General features: G+C 53.2%; 9 protein-coding genes across 9 annotated transcripts; 3 read left to right on the top strand and 6 right to left on the bottom strand.

Moving 5' to 3' along the window:
* Positions 1–358: 358 nt before the first annotated feature.
* BDV17DRAFT_45988 (sugar porter family MFS transporter) lies at positions 359–2,540 on the bottom strand. Its single transcript, XM_073764552.1, has 3 exons — positions 1,317–2,540; positions 870–1,263; positions 359–817 (listed from the first exon to the last, which is right to left on the bottom strand). Exons 1-3 carry the CDS (start codon positions 2,298–2,300, stop codon positions 555–557), a joined length of 1,641 nt encoding a protein of 546 aa, XP_073617201.1. The 5' UTR covers positions 2,301–2,540; the 3' UTR covers positions 359–554.
* Positions 2,541–4,243: 1,703 nt separating this feature from the next.
* On the bottom strand, positions 4,244–4,704 carry BDV17DRAFT_46008 (uncharacterized protein). The gene has a single exon (XM_073764554.1). The coding sequence runs from the start codon at positions 4,519–4,521 to the stop codon at positions 4,291–4,293; it is 231 nt and encodes a 76-aa protein (XP_073617202.1). The 5' UTR covers positions 4,522–4,704; the 3' UTR covers positions 4,244–4,290.
* A 1-nt stretch (position 4,705) lies between these two features.
* On the top strand, positions 4,706–6,327 carry BDV17DRAFT_46005 (glycoside hydrolase 5 family protein). The gene is made up of 2 exons (XM_073764553.1): positions 4,706–5,630; positions 5,688–6,327. The coding sequence occupies exons 1-2, from the start codon at positions 4,889–4,891 to the stop codon at positions 6,122–6,124; spliced, it is 1,179 nt and encodes a 392-aa protein (XP_073617203.1). The 5' UTR covers positions 4,706–4,888; the 3' UTR covers positions 6,125–6,327.
* A 226-nt stretch (positions 6,328–6,553) lies between these two features.
* On the top strand, positions 6,554–8,431 carry BDV17DRAFT_259477 (proline permease PrnB). The gene is made up of 2 exons (XM_073757443.1): positions 6,554–6,799; positions 6,879–8,431. Exons 1-2 carry the CDS (start codon positions 6,598–6,600, stop codon positions 8,351–8,353), a joined length of 1,677 nt encoding a protein of 558 aa, XP_073617204.1. The 5' UTR covers positions 6,554–6,597; the 3' UTR covers positions 8,354–8,431.
* A 2-nt stretch (positions 8,432–8,433) lies between these two features.
* On the bottom strand, positions 8,434–10,212 carry BDV17DRAFT_259478 (uncharacterized protein). The gene has a single exon (XM_073757444.1). It carries the CDS (start codon positions 9,614–9,616, stop codon positions 8,471–8,473), a length of 1,146 nt encoding a protein of 381 aa, XP_073617205.1. The 5' UTR covers positions 9,617–10,212; the 3' UTR covers positions 8,434–8,470.
* A 398-nt stretch (positions 10,213–10,610) lies between these two features.
* On the top strand, positions 10,611–11,036 carry BDV17DRAFT_259479 (uncharacterized protein). The gene is made up of 2 exons (XM_073757445.1): positions 10,611–10,773; positions 10,803–11,036. The coding sequence occupies exons 1-2, from the start codon at positions 10,696–10,698 to the stop codon at positions 10,989–10,991; spliced, it is 267 nt and encodes an 88-aa protein (XP_073617206.1). The 5' UTR covers positions 10,611–10,695; the 3' UTR covers positions 10,992–11,036.
* A 1,327-nt stretch (positions 11,037–12,363) lies between these two features.
* On the bottom strand, positions 12,364–12,923 carry BDV17DRAFT_46031 (uncharacterized protein). Its single transcript, XM_073764556.1, has one exon. It carries the CDS (start codon positions 12,840–12,842, stop codon positions 12,528–12,530), a length of 315 nt encoding a protein of 104 aa, XP_073617207.1. The 5' UTR covers positions 12,843–12,923; the 3' UTR covers positions 12,364–12,527.
* Positions 12,924–13,630, bottom strand: BDV17DRAFT_46030 (uncharacterized protein). The gene has a single exon (XM_073764555.1). It carries the CDS (start codon positions 13,395–13,397, stop codon positions 13,005–13,007), a length of 393 nt encoding a protein of 130 aa, XP_073617208.1. The 5' UTR covers positions 13,398–13,630; the 3' UTR covers positions 12,924–13,004.
* Positions 13,631–13,689: 59 nt separating this feature from the next.
* On the bottom strand, positions 13,690–21,340 carry BDV17DRAFT_289982 (putative polyketide synthase; the record flags this gene model as incomplete). The annotated part of the gene is made up of 2 exons (XM_073761797.1): positions 13,690–20,592; positions 20,639–21,340. The coding sequence occupies 2 exons, from the start codon at positions 21,338–21,340 to the stop codon at positions 13,690–13,692; spliced, it is 7,605 nt and encodes a 2,534-aa protein (XP_073617209.1).
* Positions 21,341–21,909: the final 569 nt, after the last annotated feature.

Consider the following 21,909-nt stretch of genomic DNA (forward strand, 5'->3'; position numbering starts at 1 on the left):
CCGAGCATCACAACAACCTGGGAAGTCTCCGCGACAAACCAAACCAAACGGGCTCTGCGTCTCTGTCACCTCAGCCCAATTTCCAATCCTTATCGAAGAATAGGTGAGTAGCCTGTGTTATCTTGCATTGTGACTTTGGAACGTGTAGTGGGTGTGAAATGGACCTATGTTCATGAAAATAGATACCTTATTCTGCAGTGGGGGAGGACAGATGAGATGAGGAGGGAAGGGGAGGGAAGGGGAGGGGTGCGCCCGCCCAGGTACCTTACCTGGTAAGATATGGCATGAGGGGTTTGGGCTAGGTCTCGGTCGGTCTCGAGGCACAACTTAAAGCTGTCGAATAGTATTATTTCTTAGACTGTCTCGGGCGATAAGAGAGAGAAACGGTGTCTAGAAAGATTCTTGAAAATAAATGAGTAAACAGGTGGTATCATAATGCGCACAGGCTCAACCTAATGCAGCATCATCTATCGTTATCTCTATATACAGCAGTCATTCTAGATGATCAAAGTATGAACAGTCAAAGAAACTCAAAAAGAAAAATAAGGCTGGAACTAAGCGTTCTCAGCATGGTACGACTTGGACTCCTTCCTGGCGCCGCGGGCATCATCATGGTACGTGATCGTGGGGATCTCGTACTTGCTGCTTTGCCATGGCTTGACCCTGTTGACGTACATCCAGTCGAGCTCCTCGAGGGTACGGTCCTTGCCCTCGATGACGAAGAAGTAGACGACGAAGATACCGAAGGCCAGGCAGCCGGCGAAGACGTACCCATAGGCAAAGTCAATTTCACCAGTGATGAATGGAGTGAAGAAACCTGATAAAATTATTAGTAAGAGTTCGAATGCATGATGAAATGTGTCACATACCAATGAGGAAGTTCCAGAGCCAGTTGCTGGCAGTGGCAAGAGCCATACCCTTGGCACGGTACTTGGAGGGGAAGAGCTCGGCAACAATGGACCAGATGATGGGACCCCAGGTGGTAGCGTAGAAGAGGACGAAGAAGCAGGCGACGACGACCATGCCCTTTCCGGCTCCGGGGGTGTTTTCGGGGTTGTCGACGTCGAGCATGAAGTGGCCGATGGAGGCGAAGATCATGAACAGAACGAACATGCAGGTGGCGCCAACAATGAGGGACTTGCGGCGACCAAAGTTCTCAACGACGTAGAGACCACCGAAGGTCGTACCGAAATTGACGGCACCGAGGATGACCTGAGTGATGAAACTGTTGGAAATACCTGCACCTTGGAAGATGGTAGTACCCTGGTTTTGTTAGCGACGTACAATAATCGTCAGAGGTAAATGAGGTAACGTACGTAGTAGAAGAAGTAGTTGGCACCGGTAAGCTGCTGCAGCGCTTGAAGGACAATACCGAGGACGATACGGTAGAACATGCGCGGGGCAGTAAGGAACTCGTGCCAGACCTGGTCCTTGGACTCGGAGTCGAGTTGGGACTGAATTTCGGCCAGCTCCCGAATGATAATGTTGTGGTTCTCAGGAACGCCATAAAGACGGGCCATAGTCGTGCGGGCAGTATCAATCTTGCCATGACGGTAGTCGTAGCGAGGGCTCTCAGGGAACATGGCCATTCCGCCACCGAGGACGAGGGCGAAGAGGAAGGTCAGACCAAGAGTGATACGCCACTGGGCAGTACCTTCCAAGCTCTCAGTGCCCAAGTTGATACAGTAAGCGAGGAAGATGCCCAGCGTGACGAAGAGCTGGTATGAACAGATCATGGCACCACGGACGTTCTTCGGGGCGCTCTCACCCTGGTACATGGGCACAACAAGGGAGCAGCCACCGACACCAAGACCGGTGACCCAACGACCGACGACGACCTGAGGCCAGTTACCCGACGGGGCAGAGATCTGGACAACGAGGCCGACACATAGAATAATACACCAGACTGAGATGGACCATTTGCGGCCAAGGAAGTCGGCAAGGGGAGCACCGCAGAGGGCACCAATGAGAGTTCCAACAGACAGTAAACTAACAATCAAACCGGAGCGGACGTTGCTGAATGCATATGAACCATCGGCCTGGAGCTCACCGTAACGCTGGAGGTAGTTGGACATTTCCTGGAAACCAGAAATCTGACCAGTGTCGTAACCGAAGAGCAGACCACCCATTGAGACGAACAGTCCCATGACAGTGGCCCGGAGTGTGATCCGGGGGACAGGAGTGTCGACCCCGAGATCGACGGGCTTGTTGCTCCCAATCGACTCCTGGCTGGAGTACTGTTGCGGCCGGGGAGCCGGGGTGATGGACTCCCCATGTTGTGTTTCTGACTTAAGACCCATTGTGTTCAAGCTGTCACTGAGTGACTATGGGTAGAGGAGGAGAAAGGAAATAAAGTGAGAAAGAAAAAGATGCGGGATTGCGGGACATCTGGGGATGTGCAGTAGGCCTTCCCTATTTATAAGGCGACGACAGAGGGTGAACCCAACGTAAGCAGGTCCACCGCATGGTACAGATGCAACCGTCCTGGTCGAGTGGAGAATTCTGGAAAGGCATCGACGACTGTCATCCGGACATTCCAGTTGATTTGGTAGCGAGGAATGGGACGATCCACCGACTCCTGAATCTTCCCCATACGGAGAACTCCGCGAACGCTCCGCGAGAAATCTCTTCCGGGGTGTGATCTCATGCCATAAAGTCAACAAGTTGTTTTCTGTGATTGTATGCCATTGTTGATACAGCTTTTAATGATAGTGAACTAGATCGGCGTCATAGTAACCTAGTGTAGGGGGTATGGCCGGCGGCATACGTGGGTGGCGCTGATGGTCCGCTTAGGCACGCCTCTCCGACGCTTAGCCAGTGATGGGGCGGCGATTTCAGCCGGCCAAGGCACACTTGGAGACCGCTTGGTTCCAGCTTCCGACCCGAGAAGACCGTGGAATCGTGCGGCCGAAGTTAGAAAAACTCGGCATGCCTGTGACGGGTTCGGGCTTGGCTGTGGCTTGACGAGAACGGCGAAGGATCAAGAAGATCGGTCACCACTTGGAATCGCAGAACAGCGGCCAGACCGTCAGATGACCACAGAACGATCAAGAATGACATCCGTACATGATGATGTCGACACTGTCATGTTGGTTGGGCGTATCTTATCGGGAGGGCCGGAAGTGACTGGAGCTGGAGAGATTGCGGAACGCGGAGGACAGGCTGGAGAAACACTGGAGAGGCCGATTTTTACCGGATGTGTTGACCGGTGAGGCCTCACCCCATGCAATCCGGTTTGAGGGGAAGAATATGGGGAAATTCATCATCGGTCATCATTGACTGTACTCTCTGTATACCATCAGTTGGTTTCCCTCTCACTCTTTCACAACAGCACAACAACAATCCCTTGGGTGGCTGAGACCATTGGAATGCGGCGACCGCGACCGACAGTCCACATACCGAGGATAAGCCGAAGTCGGCAACGAAATGATGATTGCCACCCGACCGACTCAGGCTCGTTTAATCGCTTGCAGAGTCGGGGCCGACGAACCCACCAGCGCAAGCTTTGTGGATTCCTTGGCTTTGCTGGTGGCTGCGAGGTTGCATCTTCCACGATCGGATGGAGTCATTGGCTGTTGGGTTCAACTTGGGGCCATCGGCAGTAACAACATTGATCCGAGAACGTCATACCTACCTTGTTTGGCGGTGCTCCCGATCCCTCCCAATCCCCGGAGTTCCCCCGGTCGCCCAACCTTCTCTGCGGGGAGTCTGACAGTACGTATCGACAAGAAGTTTCAACACCACATGTCGCTTGACATCGGGGTTTGGTTCTACCAAGAGACAATTCATTATTGTTAGGCGCAAAGAAGTATAGAAATTGTTCAGGATGAAAAGCATGCATTAGAATCGAGGTAAGATCACGCGTAGTTGTGCCTATCTGCACACAGAGTGACAATGCTCAAGATATATATTTGCGACCAGCAGCAGCTTTATATTGATTGGAACCCGACTTCCAGTCTTCCCGAGTCATACTCCTGATTCAACCCATCAATTTACTCGCCATACCAAAACGGGAAGGCGTAACATTCGATGCTTACAAAATTTGGTACCGTTTGGAGTCACGTTGCTCACTGAACACGCTTGACCTGCTCTCCGGATGCGCGACAGGTGCCAAGACCAGGCATAAGACCACGTGATTTGGAGCAGAAACTACGCCTCAGGCAGCAAGCTGCCCGGGGTCTAGGTCATGTGAAATGACACACGTGCCCTTATTCAGGCCTCAGGCTGCAAGGCAACATTAAGCGACCAGGGTCTCTAGCCACCCAGCAACCTTGGGAATAATCTCGTTTGTCATTTCCATACCTTTTCCCGGTACATTGACGGTTCCTGAATTCGGCCGTCCTGATACTCGGCCTTATTTCCTCTGCTGGGACTGTAAGCAACAAAGCCTGCTGCAAGCTTTGTGGCTGCGGGCGACTCCCTTGACGCCTGCACTGCGCAACACAAGCACGCTTCAGCCCGCAGAGCACCTATCAATTCCAGAACAAGCTGCTTACTTTCCTGGCCTTTTCCCCATGGCATCCTTAGTGTACTGGGCGTCTACCCAGAACAGACCAATTTCAAGATTCCCCAGATTCTCCACCATTCATCTCTAAATCATGCAAGATCGGCAATTCTCTGCGAGATCCGACGCGGATGAAACGCGTCCAGAGGCGGATAGATTAACTGCGCTTCATCTAGATCAACCAGCCCTACACTGCACTCCTTGATCTCAGTCATTCCACTGCAACGATGCTGCCATTTCCCGTGCTTCAGCATCCTCACGGAGCTTCGTCCGGTTTCAAAATTATTATGGCACCTAGCTGGCGAGTACAAAACCGGACATCTGCCTCATCGCCCACAATGACGGCCATCAGCACACTCCTTCACCTCAAGCTCAAGCTTCACAATGAAGCTCTCACACTCTTTTCTCACTTTGGCCAGCTTGGCGCTGGCCAACGCACTCCCTCAAGCATCGACCTCCGCCACTCCTTCCGTCACGCACACACCCACCCCCACCCCAAGCGGAACAGCAAACAGCTCCTTCGCCACAACCTCCGGCCTGCAGTTCGTCATCGATGGTGAAGCAGGCTACTTCCCGGGCTCAAACTCCTACTGGATTGGCTTCTTGACCAACAATGCCGACGTCGACCTCGTCTTCGACCACATGGCCGAGTCTGGTCTGCGCATCCTGCGCGTCTGGGGATTCAACGATGTAAACGAGGTCCCCGGCGACGGGGCAGTCTACTTCCAGCTCCACCAGAATGGAAATTCCACGATCAACACCGGCAAAGATGGGCTTCAGCGTCTTGATTACGTTGTTCAGTCTGCTGAGCAGCGCGGGATTAAGCTGATTATTAACTTTGTCAACTATTGGGATGATTACGGTGGAATGAACGCTTATGTTCAGGCGTATGGAGGTTCCTCGCAGGCGGACTTCTACGCCAGCCAGGAAATGCAGGATGCGTATAAGGCTTATATTGCTGCTGTTGTTGGGCGGTACGTTGATAGCTCTGCCGTGTTCGCGTGGGAGTTGGCGAACGAACCGAGATGTAATGGTTGCGAGACGAGTGTACTGCACGAGTGGATTGAGGGCACGACTGCGTATATCAAGAGCTTGGACCCGGAACATTTGGTCTGTATCGGCGATGGTGAGTCTACTTAACGCGCACATCGTTGATGACCACAACTAACAAGATGCCTATCAGAGGGATTCGGACTCGACATCCAATCCGACGGCAGCTACCCCTTCCAATACGGCGAAGGTTCAGACTTCGCTAAAGCCCTAACCATTGATACCATCGACTTCGGCACATTCCATCTATACCCCGATAGCTGGGGCACAAATAACACCTGGGGCAACCTCTGGATAACCGCGCACAGCGCCGCCTGTGAAGCAGCGGGCAAACCGTGCCTCTTCGAAGAATACGGCGTGACGTCAGACCACTGCGCGGTTGAGAAGCCGTGGCAGGAGACTGCGCTCGATTCGCCGGGTATCTCGGGCGATTTGTACTGGCAGTATGGCGATCAGTTGAGTTCGGGGCAGTCGGCTGATGATGGGAATACGTTTTATTATGGTAGTGAAGAGTTTGAGTGTCTGGTTACTGAGCATGCACAGGAGATTGAGGCGAGTGGACGGGGTTGATTTGCCTACTTATCTGTCTGGACGTGGGTGCTGTGGGTGATAGGTGTATTAGACGCCAAGGCACTATGTTGCCCGGTTGCCAGCGGCGCCGCTGGGCGAGCGCAACGGTCTCTTCATGCTTTCCGAGAGTCTCTGAGAAAAATATCGTTTGTTTGGTAAAGGTCGGCTATATCGCACCGAATCTAAGATTTACCCAATGGAGCTCTCTCACCTTCCCACTCTAGAGCACAGTAACTTCCAGGAATAACTGCAGAACACCAGCGGTGAAGTCTCCTGATACCCCAGATAAGGACCACAGCTCCAACGGCGCAGCTTATCAGTGGCGTTTTTGGCGCCCTCCAGTTGGTCCAAATGCGGGGAAGCTTCAAGGCGATGTGACTCTAATCCGAGTGTCGTATTTATTGATAAGACCACCCTCCCCGTTTCCCATCCCTCTCCCCCTCTCTCTTCTCTCAAAAAGTACCAGTGCCATTATGGCCAACGAAAAACCAGCCCCCGTCGCCCAGGGCGCGCCTCAACATGGCGACCCCGAGGCAGCAGCAGCACAGCCCAAAACAGGCACAAATACAATGCAGGCTATGATCGAAGCGGACCTCCTCGACGAGCGATACAGCAATACCCAGCGCGGATTGAAGAATCGGCATGTACAGCTTATGGCGCTGGGTGGGACGATCGGTATATACACTCAACCAACCACCCCCAACCTAACCACTAATCCAATATCCAGCTGACCTGACAATGTGTATGTGTGCAGGAACCGGCCTCTTCGTCGGCTCCGGCCAAGCCCTAAACATCGGCGGACCGCTCTCCCTCTTCCTAGGCTACGTCTTCATCAGCACACTAGTCTACAGCATCGTAACAGGAATCGCCGAGGTCGGCGCCTACCTCCCCGTGCACGGCGGCACAATGTCCTACCACGGATTCCGGTATGTAAGTCGGTCTCTGGGGTTCGCGATGGGGTATCTGTACTGGTATAGTCTCGGCATATTAGTCCCCTATGAGATTGTCGCCGCGTCCCTGGTAATCGATTACTGGCCGAATGGCGTCCCGCTCGCGGTATGGATCACGATTATGTTACTAGTGATTGTGGTGCTTAATTACATGCCCGTGGGCGTGTACGGGGAGACGGAGTTTTGGTTTGCGGGGATCAAGATTATTACGCTTATTGGGCTTCTACTACTCTCATTCATACTTTTCTGGGGGGGTGGTCCGAATCGCCAACGGCTAGGGTTTCACTACTGGAAGGATCCTGGTGCTATGAACGCTCACCTCGTTACGTCGAATCAAAACACGGGGCGGTTTATCGGGCTATTGCAATGTATCGTCAAATCAGCCATCGCATTCATATTCGCGCCGGAACTGATTATCGTTTCTGCGGGGGAGATGGAGTCGCCGAGACGGAATGTGCCAAAGGCCGCGAGGAGGTATATATACCGCCTCGTCATCTTTTACCTCCTCGCCGCGTTAGCCATCGGGGTAATCTGCTCTAGCCAAGACGACGCCCTGTTGACAGGCGACACAAACAACGCCTCAGCATCCCCCTTCGTCGCGGCGATCCAGAACGCAGGGATCCCTGTGCTCAGACATATCGTCAACGCCGCGATCCTGACGTCCGCTTGGTCTGCGGGAAATAGTTTCCTGTACATGTCCAGTCGGAGTCTCTACGGCCTCGCCGTGTCCGGAAACGCACCCTCTATCCTGAAAACATGTAATCGATGGGGCGTTCCCTGGATCGCTGTCAGCGTATCCTCCCTCTTCTCCCTCCTATCTTATCTGGCCGTGTCTTCAGGGAGTTATGTGGTCTTCAACTGGCTAATGAACTTCACGAACACGAGCGGGTTTATATCGTGGATATGCTGCTGCATTGTATACTTCCGGTTCAGCGCCGCCATCAAGGCGCAAGGGATTGAGAAGCCGTATAAATCACGCATCCAGCCCTACGGCGTGTATATCGGTCTATGTATGGCAGTCTTCATGCTACTCATCAACGGGTTCACCGCCTTTTTTCCGCAGAATTGGTCTGCGAGTACCTTCTTCACGGCTTATATTGGCATTCCGGCGTTTGTGGTTTTGTATGTCGGGCATCGGGTTGTGTATTGGGGGGATCCGTGGGTTTGGAGGAGTGAGGATGTGGATCTTCACACTGGGTTGGAGGAGATTCTTGCTGCGGAGCGGCCGTATCGGCCGAGGGATACGTGGGGGAGGAAGTTGATGGCTTTGGTGGAATAAATAGGGTAGGTTGTTGGTTAGTGGGTATGATTGTTATGATCATATAGTATAGTAATATGGTATGGTGTATATGTTTGTATGGTACAACGGCATCCGCCTTTTCGATGCAATATAGAATCACCCCCTCACGATATAAAACCCACCCATGACATCCTGCTCCACTCCACTCCGTACCCCAAACCGCTCAATCATCTTCTTGCCCTGGGTAACAGCATTCCCCGCCCCGTCCCGCGTCCGGTCGAACCAGCCCTTTCGATCGACTGCTTCAGGAGCCCAGAGCGGATGATCGAGGAGTGCCTGCACGTACTCGGTGTCGTACTGCTCGGTCAGCATAGCCGCTTCAGCAGCTGCTTGGCGCGCCGCAGCGAGGTCATGCTCTGTACGAGGTGACGGGGGTGGGATGTCAGCGCGGAGAAAGCCGAGGATGCGGACGGTTATGTTAGAAGATGGATTGGGGAGTGGGTCGTGCAGGAGGCGGAGGGTGGCCACTTTGCGGGTTGTTTGGGAAAGGGAGATGGGACCGGTGGTGTGGGTGGTGCCGTCCCAGAGTCGGACGGAGAGGATGATCATTGTCCAGGGCTGGTCAGGGGTTTTCGCCCAACCGAAGAAGTAGCCGCGGAGCTTGTCTTGGATGTCAGACGGGATTTTGACGGGGATCCGCCACGGATCAAGACTCTGGGAAGGGCGCGCGGTAAAGTCAAGCGGGTATGGAGCTTGAGGGCCGTTCTCGATCGACGGTGGAACGGCTGCGTCCGGAGCGCTGCCATCAGGCTTGACAGCTTGATATGCAGTCTTGATAGCCGTCTCCTTGACCCAATTCGGTTTGTATTTTGAAGTGACGGTATTCGCGACAGCCGTTGCCGGAGTCACAACTCTCGAAGCCGCGACCTGCGCGTACTTCCCCGCAACAAAAGCCCCGATTTCCAGCGGCATGGTCGCCAGACTCGCGCCGCGCAGCGAACTCGGATCAAGCGAGGTAGACAGGATCCGAAAGACAGGACTGCGACAGAGCACCTTCTTCTCGCCCTGACAGAGAATAAGCTGAAAATACCCATCTTCAGCGTCCGGCGGAATACGCGCAACAACCGTCTCCCGCAGCCGATGCGTATCCCTCACCCGATTCGGCGCCTTCTTGTAAAACTTGGTGATATCGCGCTGCCACGCGCGCTCCTTATTCGGCTCGACCTGGTCAGCGCGCAGTGCGACGGACGGCGAGACGTGAACCCAGTCATCGTGCATCCGGAAGAGCGCTTTCGCGCGCATTCCGGTTTTCCCGCTCCATCCTTTGCATTGTAGCCAGAGTGAGCGGTCGGGGGGGAGAGGGGTGTCGGCGAAGATGGAGACGGTGACGGATGTCGTTGGACCGCGGTAGAAGACGATGCCGTGGGAGTGCCGGAGGATAGAGTAGTGTCTGGTTGATTCGGAGGGGTGATGGATGAGGCCGCCGAGGAAATGACGGGCGTCGGCGGCGAAGGTGGATTTTTCAGAGGACTCAGATGCGAAAGTGGTTTCGGCGCGGGGGACGGGCGGACGCGGTGGAGGGGGCGGGAGATGATTCAGGGAATTGGGAGGAGGGCGGAGATTGGGCTGGCTTCGAGCGGCTCGGAGGGAGTGAGGTGGTTGGAGAGGTGGTGTAGACGAAGGAGAAGGTGACGGAGTGAAGCGTGGAGGCGGTGGGGGAGGAAAGTAGGAGTGAGGGGGGTGAGGAGAATGAGGAGAACTTGAAGGTGACGACGGAGAGTAAGGGGAATACGCTGTGTAGGGCGAATATGGGGGCGGTGGGTTGGGGGTCAGTGGTCGCTGCACGACACCATGACTGACTGGTGCCAGAGATGGGGCTGGCTTCCGCTTGATTTCCATTCTACTCTGGAATTAGTTTGGAGAATAATAATTGCCGGATGAAGCCATTGTGGACGCCTGTTGCCGGCTATACACAGTCACGTGAGGCATGGCGTGCCCAGACGCCAAATGCTTTGTTTACTCCACCAAGCAGGAATCAAATGCCAATAATAGAACCGTCAGTGTTGCTTCAGTTTACTCTGAAGATAGGAAGTTCAGATTCTGGACTCCTGACCATGTCCTGGTGTGTCGTGATGGAAGAGAAGCGCCACGATATGCTTCACCAGAGAAGGATGGCATCAGTGCGAGGATCGCTGGCTGCGTGAAAGCTTGACATCCATTGTTTTTACTGGCAGGTTAAAATTAAGATAAGGGTCTAATCTGGATTCAAGTAGGACTTGGATTAGCTTGAGTTTTGTTGCTTCTGCGGGAGGCAGTTGAGGCTTCCCAGAAAGCAGTGGATCTGGTCAAAGACAACCCCGAGAGGGATAGGTATTTGAAAAATGCGGCATTTGCGTTCCTACAGATATCAAGACGGAGATAAGCTTGCAGACTTGGAGGAGGCAACCCGCCGAGCAAGCGTCGCATCCGAAATACAAGCACGGAAGAGAAAAACCGAAGCGTTGTATCATGGACTCTCGCCAAACACCTTCGCTATCGGTATGCGGTCTCTGGTCGAGTCGAGGACTTAGACCTGTCGATAGAGCGTAGCGAGACCGCTCTGCAGACACTCCGCAGCAATAGTGCCTTCCAGCACGATTGTCTCGAGAGCATCGGCGGGGCCCTGAATGTTCTATAAAACACGATACAACGTCCTCCAAGACCCCAAAGGACCTGGAAGCGGCCAGCATGCACAACCTGCAAGGCTGGTGACTCGAAGCCGGCCAACCGGTTGATCGGGTTACAGCGGCTATGAATGCAGTCCGGGTATTACAAGAGCAAGGTAGACACAGGAAATCATGTCGACTAGCGATGGGGGTGACCGACTTCATTCCGACTGAGAGCCATCATGCCCTAAACGCCACTGACCAACAGCACGTCGTGTCTGAATTCTCCGGTATAGCCTCTCAGACAGGGGCTTTGCTACTGCAAAAGGGAAGAACCGAGACTGCACTGGAATATCATGAGAAGGGCCGCGGAGTCATATTCAGCCTGAGCCACCTAACCGTCTCCTCAATGCTCCAACGCCAAACAAATAACAACCCACCCCGCACGCCACTCCGAACCAAACCCCTAACAGCCTACCTCTCAGCCTGCAGCACAGCAACAAGCAGCGCCGCGGCTCTGCTCGACGAAACAATCCACCTCGGGAGCGCGTTTCCAGATCGCCTGATTCGCCCATGTCCTGGGGACGTTGTGGCCTACTGCTGATGCGGTGAGTGTTGATGTTGCGGGGGGCGTTTTATGATGTTTTTTGTGTTTTTTTTTTTTTTTTTTTTTTTTTTTTTTTTTTTTTTTTTTTTTTTTTTTTTTTTTTTTTTTTTTTTTTTTTTGCGGAGGAGAGACTGGGCTGTTGCTTGGGCGTTTCATAGGGCTGTTGACAAGGTGAGGAGGGGGTGGGTGGAGTCGCCGTTGTGGTGGCCGCAGTTTGTGCATTTTGGGTGGTGCTGAACGGGCCTGAGTTAGGAACCAGGGGAATGTATTCTTCATGGTACGGATGGGGTTAGCTATGTGTAGCTGTAGTGCGCAGTGTGTGGTCTTTTTATACTAAACATTTCCAATGCTTGTGGTCGGTTATCATAAGAATATATATAGATAGTACCAGCTTTTTCGGCTCAACAGGAAACTCATCCTCAAGATCAATCTGGAACCATTCCTCGTCCTCTACATTGTATTCGTCTACGTGACGCTTAGTATACAAGCTTCTCCAGCAACTTCCCTTCTGCAGGTAGGCCGCGTCAACGTCACCCCTGCGGGACCATCCGAATGTGACAGTCCCGAACTTGACAGAGTATACGACCTCTCCGTCGAATGGGCTTGTAGGATCGGCCTTCCCGTATACTGCTGAGACATCATTCCGCGCCAGACTTCGGAACCCGATGACCAGATAGAACGTGCGCACCGAGTTCCTGATTTGCCTTTCGATTCAGGCCTTGGTGGCTCGTTTCGAGGTTTGCTTGCTGAACCAGGCGGTTGACTGGACCTGTCGACCCCGAATGATTGAATAGTTCCTGCGGGCCGTGCGAATGGGAGGAACGAAAAGCTTCCCACTACGGCCGGAGGTTATGCGGTTCATCCCGCTTGATGAGGTAGTGATGAGATGGAGGAGGCTTGGCGGGTGTGAGAGACCCATCGGAAGGCAAGGGCATGTCTGTCGTTAGACTTCCAAAAAAAGTCAATTCTGCTGGAAAGACGGCCTTGATGATGATATCGGGAATTGGTTTTTCGGTAGTCTGTCTTTGTTAACCACCTGGTTGGACTTTGACTTTTCCTTGTTGGAAGGGTGTAGACCCTTCATGACGACTTCCGACACGGGACACATTTCTTCCACCTGCAACTGTGACACTATCTCAAGAAGCTCTTTTGCATAGTCCGCAGCAGAAACAGCCGCAAATGGCTGCCACTCGTCGCTCTTCGAGTCATCCGCATAGTCACAAATGCCACGAATGACCAAACAAGGAAAATGATCCATGAGTCCTGCGGCCTCCATTCAAACGTAAGAAGCCGTACTCAGAGGAAAGATGATCCCTTGTCTTCGAGCCCGAGTCAGTCGGCGGCGCGAAGCCTTCAATCCGAGTGCCCACGCCACGAACTATATTTGAAATCCGGTTCCCATTCGAGATATATCTCGCCCTTAGCTTTGCCATTGCGGTCAAACCGTCGCAGGTGGTTTATTCAGAGAACCCGTGTGCATAAACACGCCACTCCCAGTCACTTTCCCAAGGTCATATGCGATAACGCCCGTGCATTCATATCCTTCCGTCGGGCGACTCACGATGACATCGCCCAGCCGGACCTCCGCCAATGGTGAATTGGGGACTCCGCCTCCAATGCCCACCACGAGGCCGAATCGGATTCGCCGAAACGAGGCTCGCATGTTTTGCGCGACGACGGCAGCAGAGGTAGCCCCACAGACACCATCTGGGAGGCAGGCAATTGCGACATTGTGCGTCTGGACTCGACCTAGAGTGTAGGTATTGCTGTCGTTCTGGGACACGGGGAGCGAAGGGTGGATCTCATCTAGCATGGCGTGGGCCGCGGCCATTTCCACGGGAAGGGCGCAATCCAGCCGATCGTGTAGTCATTGTGGGTCAAGGCCATTGCCTCTGTGTACTCTGTAGTGTTTGGATGAAGATCAAAAAAGGGGATGCTGATAGGCTAGGGATGGTGTCCTGCACAGGCAGCCTTGCCCCGCACCAGCTGCAGGAGATGCAGCCCAAGGTGAGATGGCACTTAACGAGCCTTGAAAATAGCGAATCATACTGCACATTGGCTACTGACAAATTGATGGATTGATGGATTCGTTGTTATGAGAGAAGTAGGTGGAAGATCAAGACTCAAGCGAGGAAGCGCCGTTCCTTCCAACTACGAACAAATCCCGTGATCTCCGCCTCGCCGACTCCCACTCCTTCCCTCGACATGTCTTGCATCGTCCGAGAATGCCTCTTTGCTACTCTCGTATCAAGTGGCCCTTGACACGACATACGTTCAAAGTTGCCTTCTAGCCAGTTGGCCATGAACCCTGCAGGATTCTCCTTGCTGCTATCGTGTTCTCTGACTTGCTCCAGCCAGTCCTTGAACGGCACCTTTGTCACGCCCAGTTCCCTCACAAACAAATCAACAACGCCGGCCCAATCCTGACCGACTGGGTGATCGACGTGGTATATTTGCTCCGGAATGCCTTCATCTAGCAGCAGGTCCGTGAGGATACGTGCCGCCGCATCCACTGGGGTCCATCCCATTCGCCCCGTCAACGCAGGAAAAGCGCCGACAGCTTGTGAAGATTTTACCATGGCTGGGAAATGCTCCAGTGTGTTCCAGTATCCAGTTTTCTGGGAGCCGGCAATTTGCCCAGGCCGGGCAATCATTGCTTGGAATGTCGCTGGATACCGTTGTAGCGTCTCTTGAAGCATTCGCTCGCAGACGAATTTTGCTTCGTTGTACCCGTTGCTCATCACCTTTTCGATCTGTGAGCGTTGCTCCATCTCGCCACCTCCGTTTACAGTACCAATTGAGGAGATGAATTGGAAGCGAACGGGGCTTCCTCCAACAGCAGCAATGCTACCCGCCAGATCGATCAGACTACTCAGCACAAGAAATTGTCCCTCGAATGTGGGTAGTGGCTTTAAGCCGTTCATTGGCCAGGCGTTGTGAACTATGTGAGTTACATTTCTCAGCAGATTCGCCCACTGCTCAACGGAGAGCCCGAGATGTTGCTTCGTTGTGTCGCTCTCAATGACAAGCAACTTGGCTTTCTCTGCTGACGAAAGATGTAGCTTTCGTGCCGCCATCGCCTCGACTTGTCGTGTCTTCGGATCCATTTTGCTCATGCGGTTGAGACATATGACGGACCCAACGCTTGGAAGCCCTACAAGATGTGCGACGAGATGACTGCCCAGACTGCCCGTAGCACCGGTGACCAATACGCACGCATGTTTAGCTGAACCTGCAATTCGTGGCGTTAGACTCGGTGCTGCAAATCCGGCAATGTGTTTATGGACATACTCCTCTACAGCCTCTAACCTCACAGCGTGCTCTTGCGGAATTGTCGAAAGGCGTTCCTGCTGCTCTCCGCTGGCAGTGGCGAAGATCACTCGCTGCACACCAACTTCATTAGACTCGCCATCTGTCCAGTCGACATGTCCATATCCCACTGCATGCAAGTCGTCTTTCCAACGCCGTTCGCTAGTAATGGCATGAGTTCTTCCATCGTTGAAGACCCACCAGCCTCGAAATAGCCCAAAGACCAGATCTATCGCAAAGACAGGCTGGGTCATCTCCAGCATCATGAGGACACCGTCCGGTCGCAGCGCTTGGCGCATATTGCTTGTCGACACCTGCAGGTTTGACGTAGCGTGGACGGCATTGCTTGCAATGATGATGTGAAACCTGCCTTGTAGTTCTTCCGCCGGTGGCTTTTCGATATCATGGATGCAATATCGCATCAGCGGATAATCACGGAACTTTCGTCGCGCCTGGGCCAGGAATGCTGGCGAGATGTCGCTAAAAGTGTATTCGACTGGAATTGAGAGTGCCGCCAGGACCGGAAGGAACCATTTTGTACCACCCCCTGTACCTGCCCCCATCTCAAGGATCCTTAGAGTAGCATCTTCCTTTCCTGCAGGAAGCAGTTTGTGAACGAGCCGACGAATGAACTCAGCCATCAACTTGTATCCAGCGACATTGTGCGGTTCCTCTCCATACATCCACGAAACCAGCTGCTGGCCCTCGGGGGTACCGAAGATCAGCTGCAGTCCATCCAGCTGCCCACGAAGGACGGAGGATAGCTTGCTCGCAGTGAAGAATGTCAGCTTACTTGCGCCGGCATACTCAGGGTACTCGGTCTCAATTATCTTTAGAATATCACTGCTAGTTTCAGCTGGTGCCGGCGTTTCCGTGCGCATTATTGTCTCGCCATCAAGAGCGATAAGACCCGCCTCAACCAGGCGGTTGTAAAGGTACGCGACGAGTGAATCGTGTTGCACATCAAACTCGATGCGTGAGAGGCGGTCGCCAGCACGTGCAGATCGGATATCGCTCCCTAATGTCTGGAAAGCTTCCAGTGTCAACACCAAGCACAACCTCACCAGCAACGGGGTGAAATCATGGAGACGGCCACTGCATTTGCTGTTGACGAGGAATTGGTCGGTCAAAGCCTTTATCTCACTAAAGGCATGCAGAACATCACCATACGGCAGTTCCAGATCCACTGTGTCAGAGACACTACTGACGGACTCACTGGGGCTCATGAAGGGCTCGCTGATCTCCTGGGTCACGCTGCTGCCAGTTGCTTCGCTGCAAACGCTTCCGTCGTTGTGCGCCACACGCAAAGCACTTTGCACCGCGCGCACGAGATCTCTAAAGGTCTCTGCCTCAATGAGGGCTTCCACGGCCAGTGTGCAATTGAAAGCATCTTCTAGTTCTCGGGCAAGCTCCATTGCCATGAGCGAATCCACACCGGCGTCAGCGAGGTGACTATCGTCACGGACTTCAGTGGGCTTGATCGCGCAGAACTCGGCCACAACGGACCTGATGCGATCGACGAGGTCTTTCGAAGAGGGCTTTTCGCTTTCAATGGTCTCTAGGGTTGCCTTCTGATCAAGCTTTGGCGTGGTTCCTCCCAGTAGGCGAATAAAGAGACTCCTCGCCACTCGCGAATACTGCAGCCCGAGGAACATCTCCACAAGTTCCCCATTCGGGGTGAATACGAAAAGATCGCTTGTATACAATCCATCCGACCGCTGGTGACGAGCCCATATATGCCAAGTGTCTGGCCTGGAGGTCGCCATATCCGCATATCGTGGCGTGCGTACCCATTGTTCCATTCCACTTGCAATATAAATGTCCCCATCGGCTCTCTCCGTCATGCAGTTGACCCAGAACCCAGCGCACTGACTGAACGAGTCACATAGAAATGCGTCTGCCCAGGTCTCCCCAGAGTATGACTTGACGACTCGACCAGCACTTTCGCTGTATTTCCCGACGAGCTTTTGGACACCTTGGTACTGCTCAGAATACTCCACTATCTCTGCAAATGAACGATACACATTCCGTCCTTGGAGAATGTCGTCAACATCCGGATCCGAGAGGAGCTTGGCGCATCGGTCGTAACTAACTAGTCTTGCGTACCGTGTGAAGTCAGCTTGCAAGCTCATATCGTCCGCATCGTGCATCACAATGCGCGCCGTACAATGGAGAAGGCGCGAAGCGGATCCAGCTCGCTTGTTTTGACTCTGGAACCTCAACTCCCAGCTCTTTTTGGCTTCACTGGAGGGAGATACCTCGATCCACAATTCGCGATTTGGGTCTAAGAGCAGCGGTGCGTCACTTCCAACATCATGCACACTCGGTACCTTCCCTTTGCCATCGGGAAGAGACCTAATCAACTCGACTGCATAGTCTAGTAACACAGACGCAGGCGCTAAAGGGGCAGTCTTTGCGGCGACGTGACCCGAGACGGCTCGCACATATCGAGGAAGATCAGTATTGATCAGGTATTTGGCAACTTTGCAAGCCGAGTCCTCGTATCCCTGGAAGGAGAACAGAGGCTCTTCTTGCTCGATTTCTACATTTTCTTGCGATCCGCTGTGGGAAAGCGGCAGTGGCTTGTTCTCCATCCAGTGCCGCGACTTTTCGAATTGGTATGGCGGTAGTAGTATGGGGACATACTCATTGGCTTGGCTACCGTGATAAGCCCAGAACGTGCATGGAATGCCATCACGCCATAGGCCCATGGTGGCATCTATGACGTTTTTCAGAGCCGACGTGCTCATTAGGTTTGTTGAATGGAAAGTATGTCCTGTGACGTTCAAACCCAGTGACCTCCTTGCTAAAGAGGTAATGGTAGAGTTGGAACCCGCCTCGAGCCAGATAGCCGGACCATAGCGGGCCGCAAGGCGCTGCACAGCGTCGCTAAAATGAACCGGGTGCCGTAAATGGTCTGCAAGGACGGTTGAAGGGGGTGTCCCAATCACTGGGTCTGCAGTCGCACGCTCAATTGGAATATGCGGCTGGTTCAGCAGGAGCCCATCAGTGACGTGCTCCAAAGCAGGGAGCAAGGGATCCACCAAACTGGAATGGAAGGCATTTGTCACGTCGAGTCGTTTGGTTTGGAATTCCGAATCACTTTCTAATCTTTGCTGGAGGGCGTCGATAGCTGGGGTGGGCCCTGCGACCGTGAAACTTCGCGGTCCATTGAAGCAGGCTATGCTCGCCGGTGAGCCTTTGAGGTGTTCATTCAAACGACATTTGTCACCCTCAACTGCAAGCATGGAACCTGGATCTGCACCCCAAACGTCACGGATCAAGGCTGCTCGACGCACGATTGCAGTCAATGCATCTTTGAGAGACAGAACGCCAGAGATGCATAATGCTGTCAGCTCGCCGAAACTGTGACCGACAACGGCGGCCACTGTCACTCCGCAACTTATCCAACTGCGCGCGCATGCATACTGCAATGCAAATAGCTGTGCCTGGAGCTGCACAATATCCACATTTGGTGACGTTGAGAATATACCGGGATAGATGCTGGGCTCTCCTGCCGCTCGGAGAAGCTCATCACAAGAGTCTAGATGTTGTTTGAGCAGCGGCAAGAGGGCGTACAGACTGCGATCAAGTCCAACACTTCTGCCAACCTGCCCGCCGAAACACAGTACTAATGGGCGCAATGGCTTCTTGTATCGAACCAAGTGCTGCTCCTCTCCTCTTTCCAACCCCGACAGTATACCACCAAGCTCCGATATCGATCGCGCTTGGAAATGATACTGGTACTCTAGGTCCGGATTTGATTGCCGAGTGATATTGTATGCCACATCAGCAAGTGATTTGTTCCTCCCATGGGCTGAAGACAACCATTCACGCAAGCGGCTCGCAATCGCTTGTAACCGAGGCTTCTCGAAGCCACACAGGCGAAAGGGCAACGCTATTCCAGTCGCATGAATTCCTCCCGTTTGCATTGTTGCTTCCCGCGGTCCCTGCGTGACGATCATGGAAGCATTCGATCCACATGCGCCGTAATTGTTGATCAAGGCCGCACGAAACCTAGCTTCCCATGGCTTGACAGCTCTGCCTATCTCAATGTTGTCGTCTGGCAGTGCCTTAATTTGTGAATTCAGCGAGTTGAATCCAGGCTGTGGAGGAATTTGTCCGTTTTGGATCATCAGGACAACCTTACACAAGGCAATCATTCCGGATACACCTTCGGTATGCCCAACTAAGCCTTTAACGGAGCCCAAGGCTAGTTTGCAAGCCCGCCTTGGCCCGCCGAGGACGTCACGCACGCTTCGGTACTCCGCTGGATCCCCGGCCTGAGTGCCTGTCCCGTGGGCCTCGACAACAGTGATATCCCTTGGGTGGAGGTGGGCCCGGGATGTCACTTTCTCAAAAAGGCCTGCTAATGATGCAGCGTCAGGCACGACAATAGGTGTACAGTTGTTGTTCTGCTCAACTGCTGTACTGGCTATTGTGGCCAGCACCTGGTCTCCCTCCGCAAGCGCATCCGACAACTTCTTAATATAGATCGCTGCAAAGCCCTCCCCTCGGCAGTAACCATCGGCCTTTTTGTCAAACGGTTTGCAACCTCCGGTGGGCGATAGAAACGAAGCTCCTGCCAGATTGTCATATGCGAGTGGACTTGTAATAGCATTAGCACCGCCCACCAGCGCCGCCGTACAATCACCATTTAGAATAGCCCGGCACGCATGGTGCAACGCAACGGCAGATCCAGAGCAAGCCGTGTCAACACAAAGTGACGGACCGCGCCACCCGAAATAATGCGACAATTTCCCCGCCAAAAAGCTCCGAAGCAACCCTGTTGCCGCATATGCAGAAGGTGGATGGCAATTCACGTTATGCTCATAGTCGACTGTGCACGATGCAATATAGCAACCTATGTCCTTGCTTTTTTCCGGACTAGAAAAGTAGCCAGCCGACTCGAGAGCCTGATACGCGACCTGAAGGAGAAGCCGTTGTTGGGGGTCCTGCGACATTGCTTCCCGTGGCGATTTCTTGAAGAACTTATGGTCAAACGCATCGATATCACGCACAAAGTTACCATACCAGACACGCTTGCTTGCTTCAGGGCGCCAAGGCGTTTCATAGTTTGCATATCTTTCGTGCGGCATTTCCGTGTGCTGAGACTCGCCAGCACACAAAAGATCCCAGAATTCGGGCAGATCATCTGCACCCGCAACGCGACAAGCCATCCCTACAATAGCAATGTCGGTATCGGCTGGCTCACGCATGGACAGTTCATGGTCACGGCTTATATCAGGCGAGACAGGCTCGTCGGCGAAGTGGATGACTCGTTGAGGGAGGCGCCGTAAGAACGTGGGCGGGATACAACGTTCCGGTCCGAATTCGACGACTTTGGTGTCAGCGGGAATGAGATGGTTCTGGTATATGGCTGAGAACGTGTTGTACCATAGGCACGGCTGGACAAGAACAGCTCGGAGGGCAATTTGGTGGAGAGGCCCGGACCGGACGGGCTCTCCAGTGGTGTTTAGGCGTGGGGGAAGAAGCAGGTCCGATGCGTCAGGGAGCTGGAGACCCGTGTGAGCATCACAGAGAGCAAACAGCGAAGCCAGGATCTTTTCGTGGCCTGTCCAGTGATATCGACCGTTAAAATCAACCGGATTCGCGGAGAGTCCAGCAGCTTGGAGGGTTTGTTGCAGGTCAGCCAGTCTCCGCCGCGGTGCCATTATAGTCGCGCGGTTCTCGTCATATTGGACAGTTATATACGACTACCCAGTCAGTGTCAATGCATTGAGCAGGAGAAGCTATACATACCCCTGGAAATTCTTTAAGAATAATGTTCATCTCACTTTCCAGTTCAGGTCTCTTCCATGCGGTCGCGAGCGATGTAAACTCCTCCTCTGCTTCTTGCACATCGCCTATAGCACCCAATAACATCGCTAACCGCAGCGCAACGGAGCCAAGTTTCCTCAAATCGTCATCTTTTGCTGCCGAAACCACCACTGCGCTGAGAAACCCAATACAGAAACCTGCAATCTCAGCTACCGCGCTCGCTCCTTCATCATTATCTTTTTGTTTCCGGCCTGACTTCGTGTACTGCGCATATTGCACGAAGTGCGTCATCATCAATAGCGGCGCTAGCAGTGTATAGCTCAATGGGAACTTAGCCGTGGATAGATCATCGCAGCGAAACCATCGTTCTAACTCCTGAAGCTTCTCCTCCCCGCGTATTGTTTGCAGCGAAGGAAGATACTTCTCGTTTGCGGCAAGCCGGTAATACGCTGGCAACTCTCCCAAAACATCGAGCATCCAGTGATTCTCGGGGTTATCGAGGACATCGGCTCGGAGCTGGCGAAAGTCGTTTGCGGTGAAGCTCAGCCATTGACATCCAAAAATAAGGACAACATTTCCTTTTTGTTTTGCAGTGCCTTTACGATTTGTGTTGGGCATGCAAGTCCCATTGCCATTCTCCCCCATTGACACGGCAGGAGGACCTTGGCTATTTGGGAGAGCCATGAAGAACGCACGAGGAACAACACGGTTATTTTGATGAACAACTTAGAAATCATCATTACGACCACCAAGACTCATATACCCTAGCATTACAACGCCACTGCCTGTTTGCTGCCAGCGTCCACTCATTACGACGCAAGGGCTTTTATGCTATGAGTAATATTCCCCGTGTCCCACGACTCGAGACAAAACAGTGACACAGTTGGCTAGCTGTAAACGCAACGACTCTCCAGACCAGCTACTGTTGACCAAGGCCAGCATTCTTTCGAAGTCGACGTCAAAGCTCTTTCGCGTTCACCGTTGGTACGCCACCGCCTCCGGTCTCTGATGCTGCGCTATCCGGAGTTTTCGTTATTGTCTCGTGTCACGTCGGTACATCTCCTCGGGTTGCGCAGGAGTGCAATGAAGCTGTTCCACCGCATAGCGACTAGGAGCAACTATCCAGGCTGCTACAGTTGAAGCGAGACTGAAGAGAGCCAGACAGCAAAATTGTGGACTGAAAAGCCGACAGAGCATACCGGGGATGTGAGTTTTGCCTAAACCACTTTTAACATGCCTGGAGTATCTTTACA

This window comes from Aspergillus undulatus (genome assembly GCF_047715775.1).
Source record: "Aspergillus undulatus strain CBS 261.88 unplaced genomic scaffold BDV17scaffold_15, whole genome shotgun sequence".
Taxonomy (NCBI): Eukaryota; Fungi; Ascomycota; class Eurotiomycetes; order Eurotiales; family Aspergillaceae; genus Aspergillus; species Aspergillus undulatus.

Excerpts from the sequence above, each read along its gene's own strand:
- BDV17DRAFT_259479 (XM_073757445.1), top strand. The coding sequence starts at position 10,696 with ATGCGGCATTTGCGTTCCTACAGATATCAAGACGGAGATAAGCTTGCA. Across the intron at positions 10,774-10,802 it reads AGGCAACCCGCCGAGCAAGC|AAAAACCGAAGCGTTGTATC; the intron begins GTCGCATCCGAA and ends AGCACGGAAGAG.
- BDV17DRAFT_46031 (XM_073764556.1), bottom strand. The coding sequence starts at position 12,842 with ATGGAGGCCGCAGGACTCATGGATCATTTTCCTTGTTTGGTCATTCGT.
- BDV17DRAFT_259477 (XM_073757443.1), top strand. The coding sequence starts at position 6,598 with ATGGCCAACGAAAAACCAGCCCCCGTCGCCCAGGGCGCGCCTCAACAT. Across the intron at positions 6,800-6,878 it reads GGCGCTGGGTGGGACGATCG|GAACCGGCCTCTTCGTCGGC; the intron begins GTATATACACTC and ends GTATGTGTGCAG.
- BDV17DRAFT_46030 (XM_073764555.1), bottom strand. The coding sequence starts at position 13,397 with ATGGCCGCGGCCCACGCCATGCTAGATGAGATCCACCCTTCGCTCCCC.
- BDV17DRAFT_46005 (XM_073764553.1), top strand. The coding sequence starts at position 4,889 with ATGAAGCTCTCACACTCTTTTCTCACTTTGGCCAGCTTGGCGCTGGCC. Across the intron at positions 5,631-5,687 it reads TTTGGTCTGTATCGGCGATG|AGGGATTCGGACTCGACATC; the intron begins GTGAGTCTACTT and ends GATGCCTATCAG.
- BDV17DRAFT_259478 (XM_073757444.1), bottom strand. The coding sequence starts at position 9,616 with ATGCGCGCGAAAGCGCTCTTCCGGATGCACGATGACTGGGTTCACGTC.
- BDV17DRAFT_46008 (XM_073764554.1), bottom strand. The coding sequence starts at position 4,521 with ATGCCATGGGGAAAAGGCCAGGAAAGTAAGCAGCTTGTTCTGGAATTG.
- BDV17DRAFT_45988 (XM_073764552.1), bottom strand. The coding sequence starts at position 2,300 with ATGGGTCTTAAGTCAGAAACACAACATGGGGAGTCCATCACCCCGGCT. Across the intron at positions 1,264-1,316 it reads CCAACTACTTCTTCTACTAC|GGTACTACCATCTTCCAAGG; the intron begins GTACGTTACCTC and ends TAACAAAACCAG. Across the intron at positions 818-869 it reads GCTCTGGAACTTCCTCATTG|GTTTCTTCACTCCATTCATC; the intron begins GTATGTGACACA and ends TAATTTTATCAG.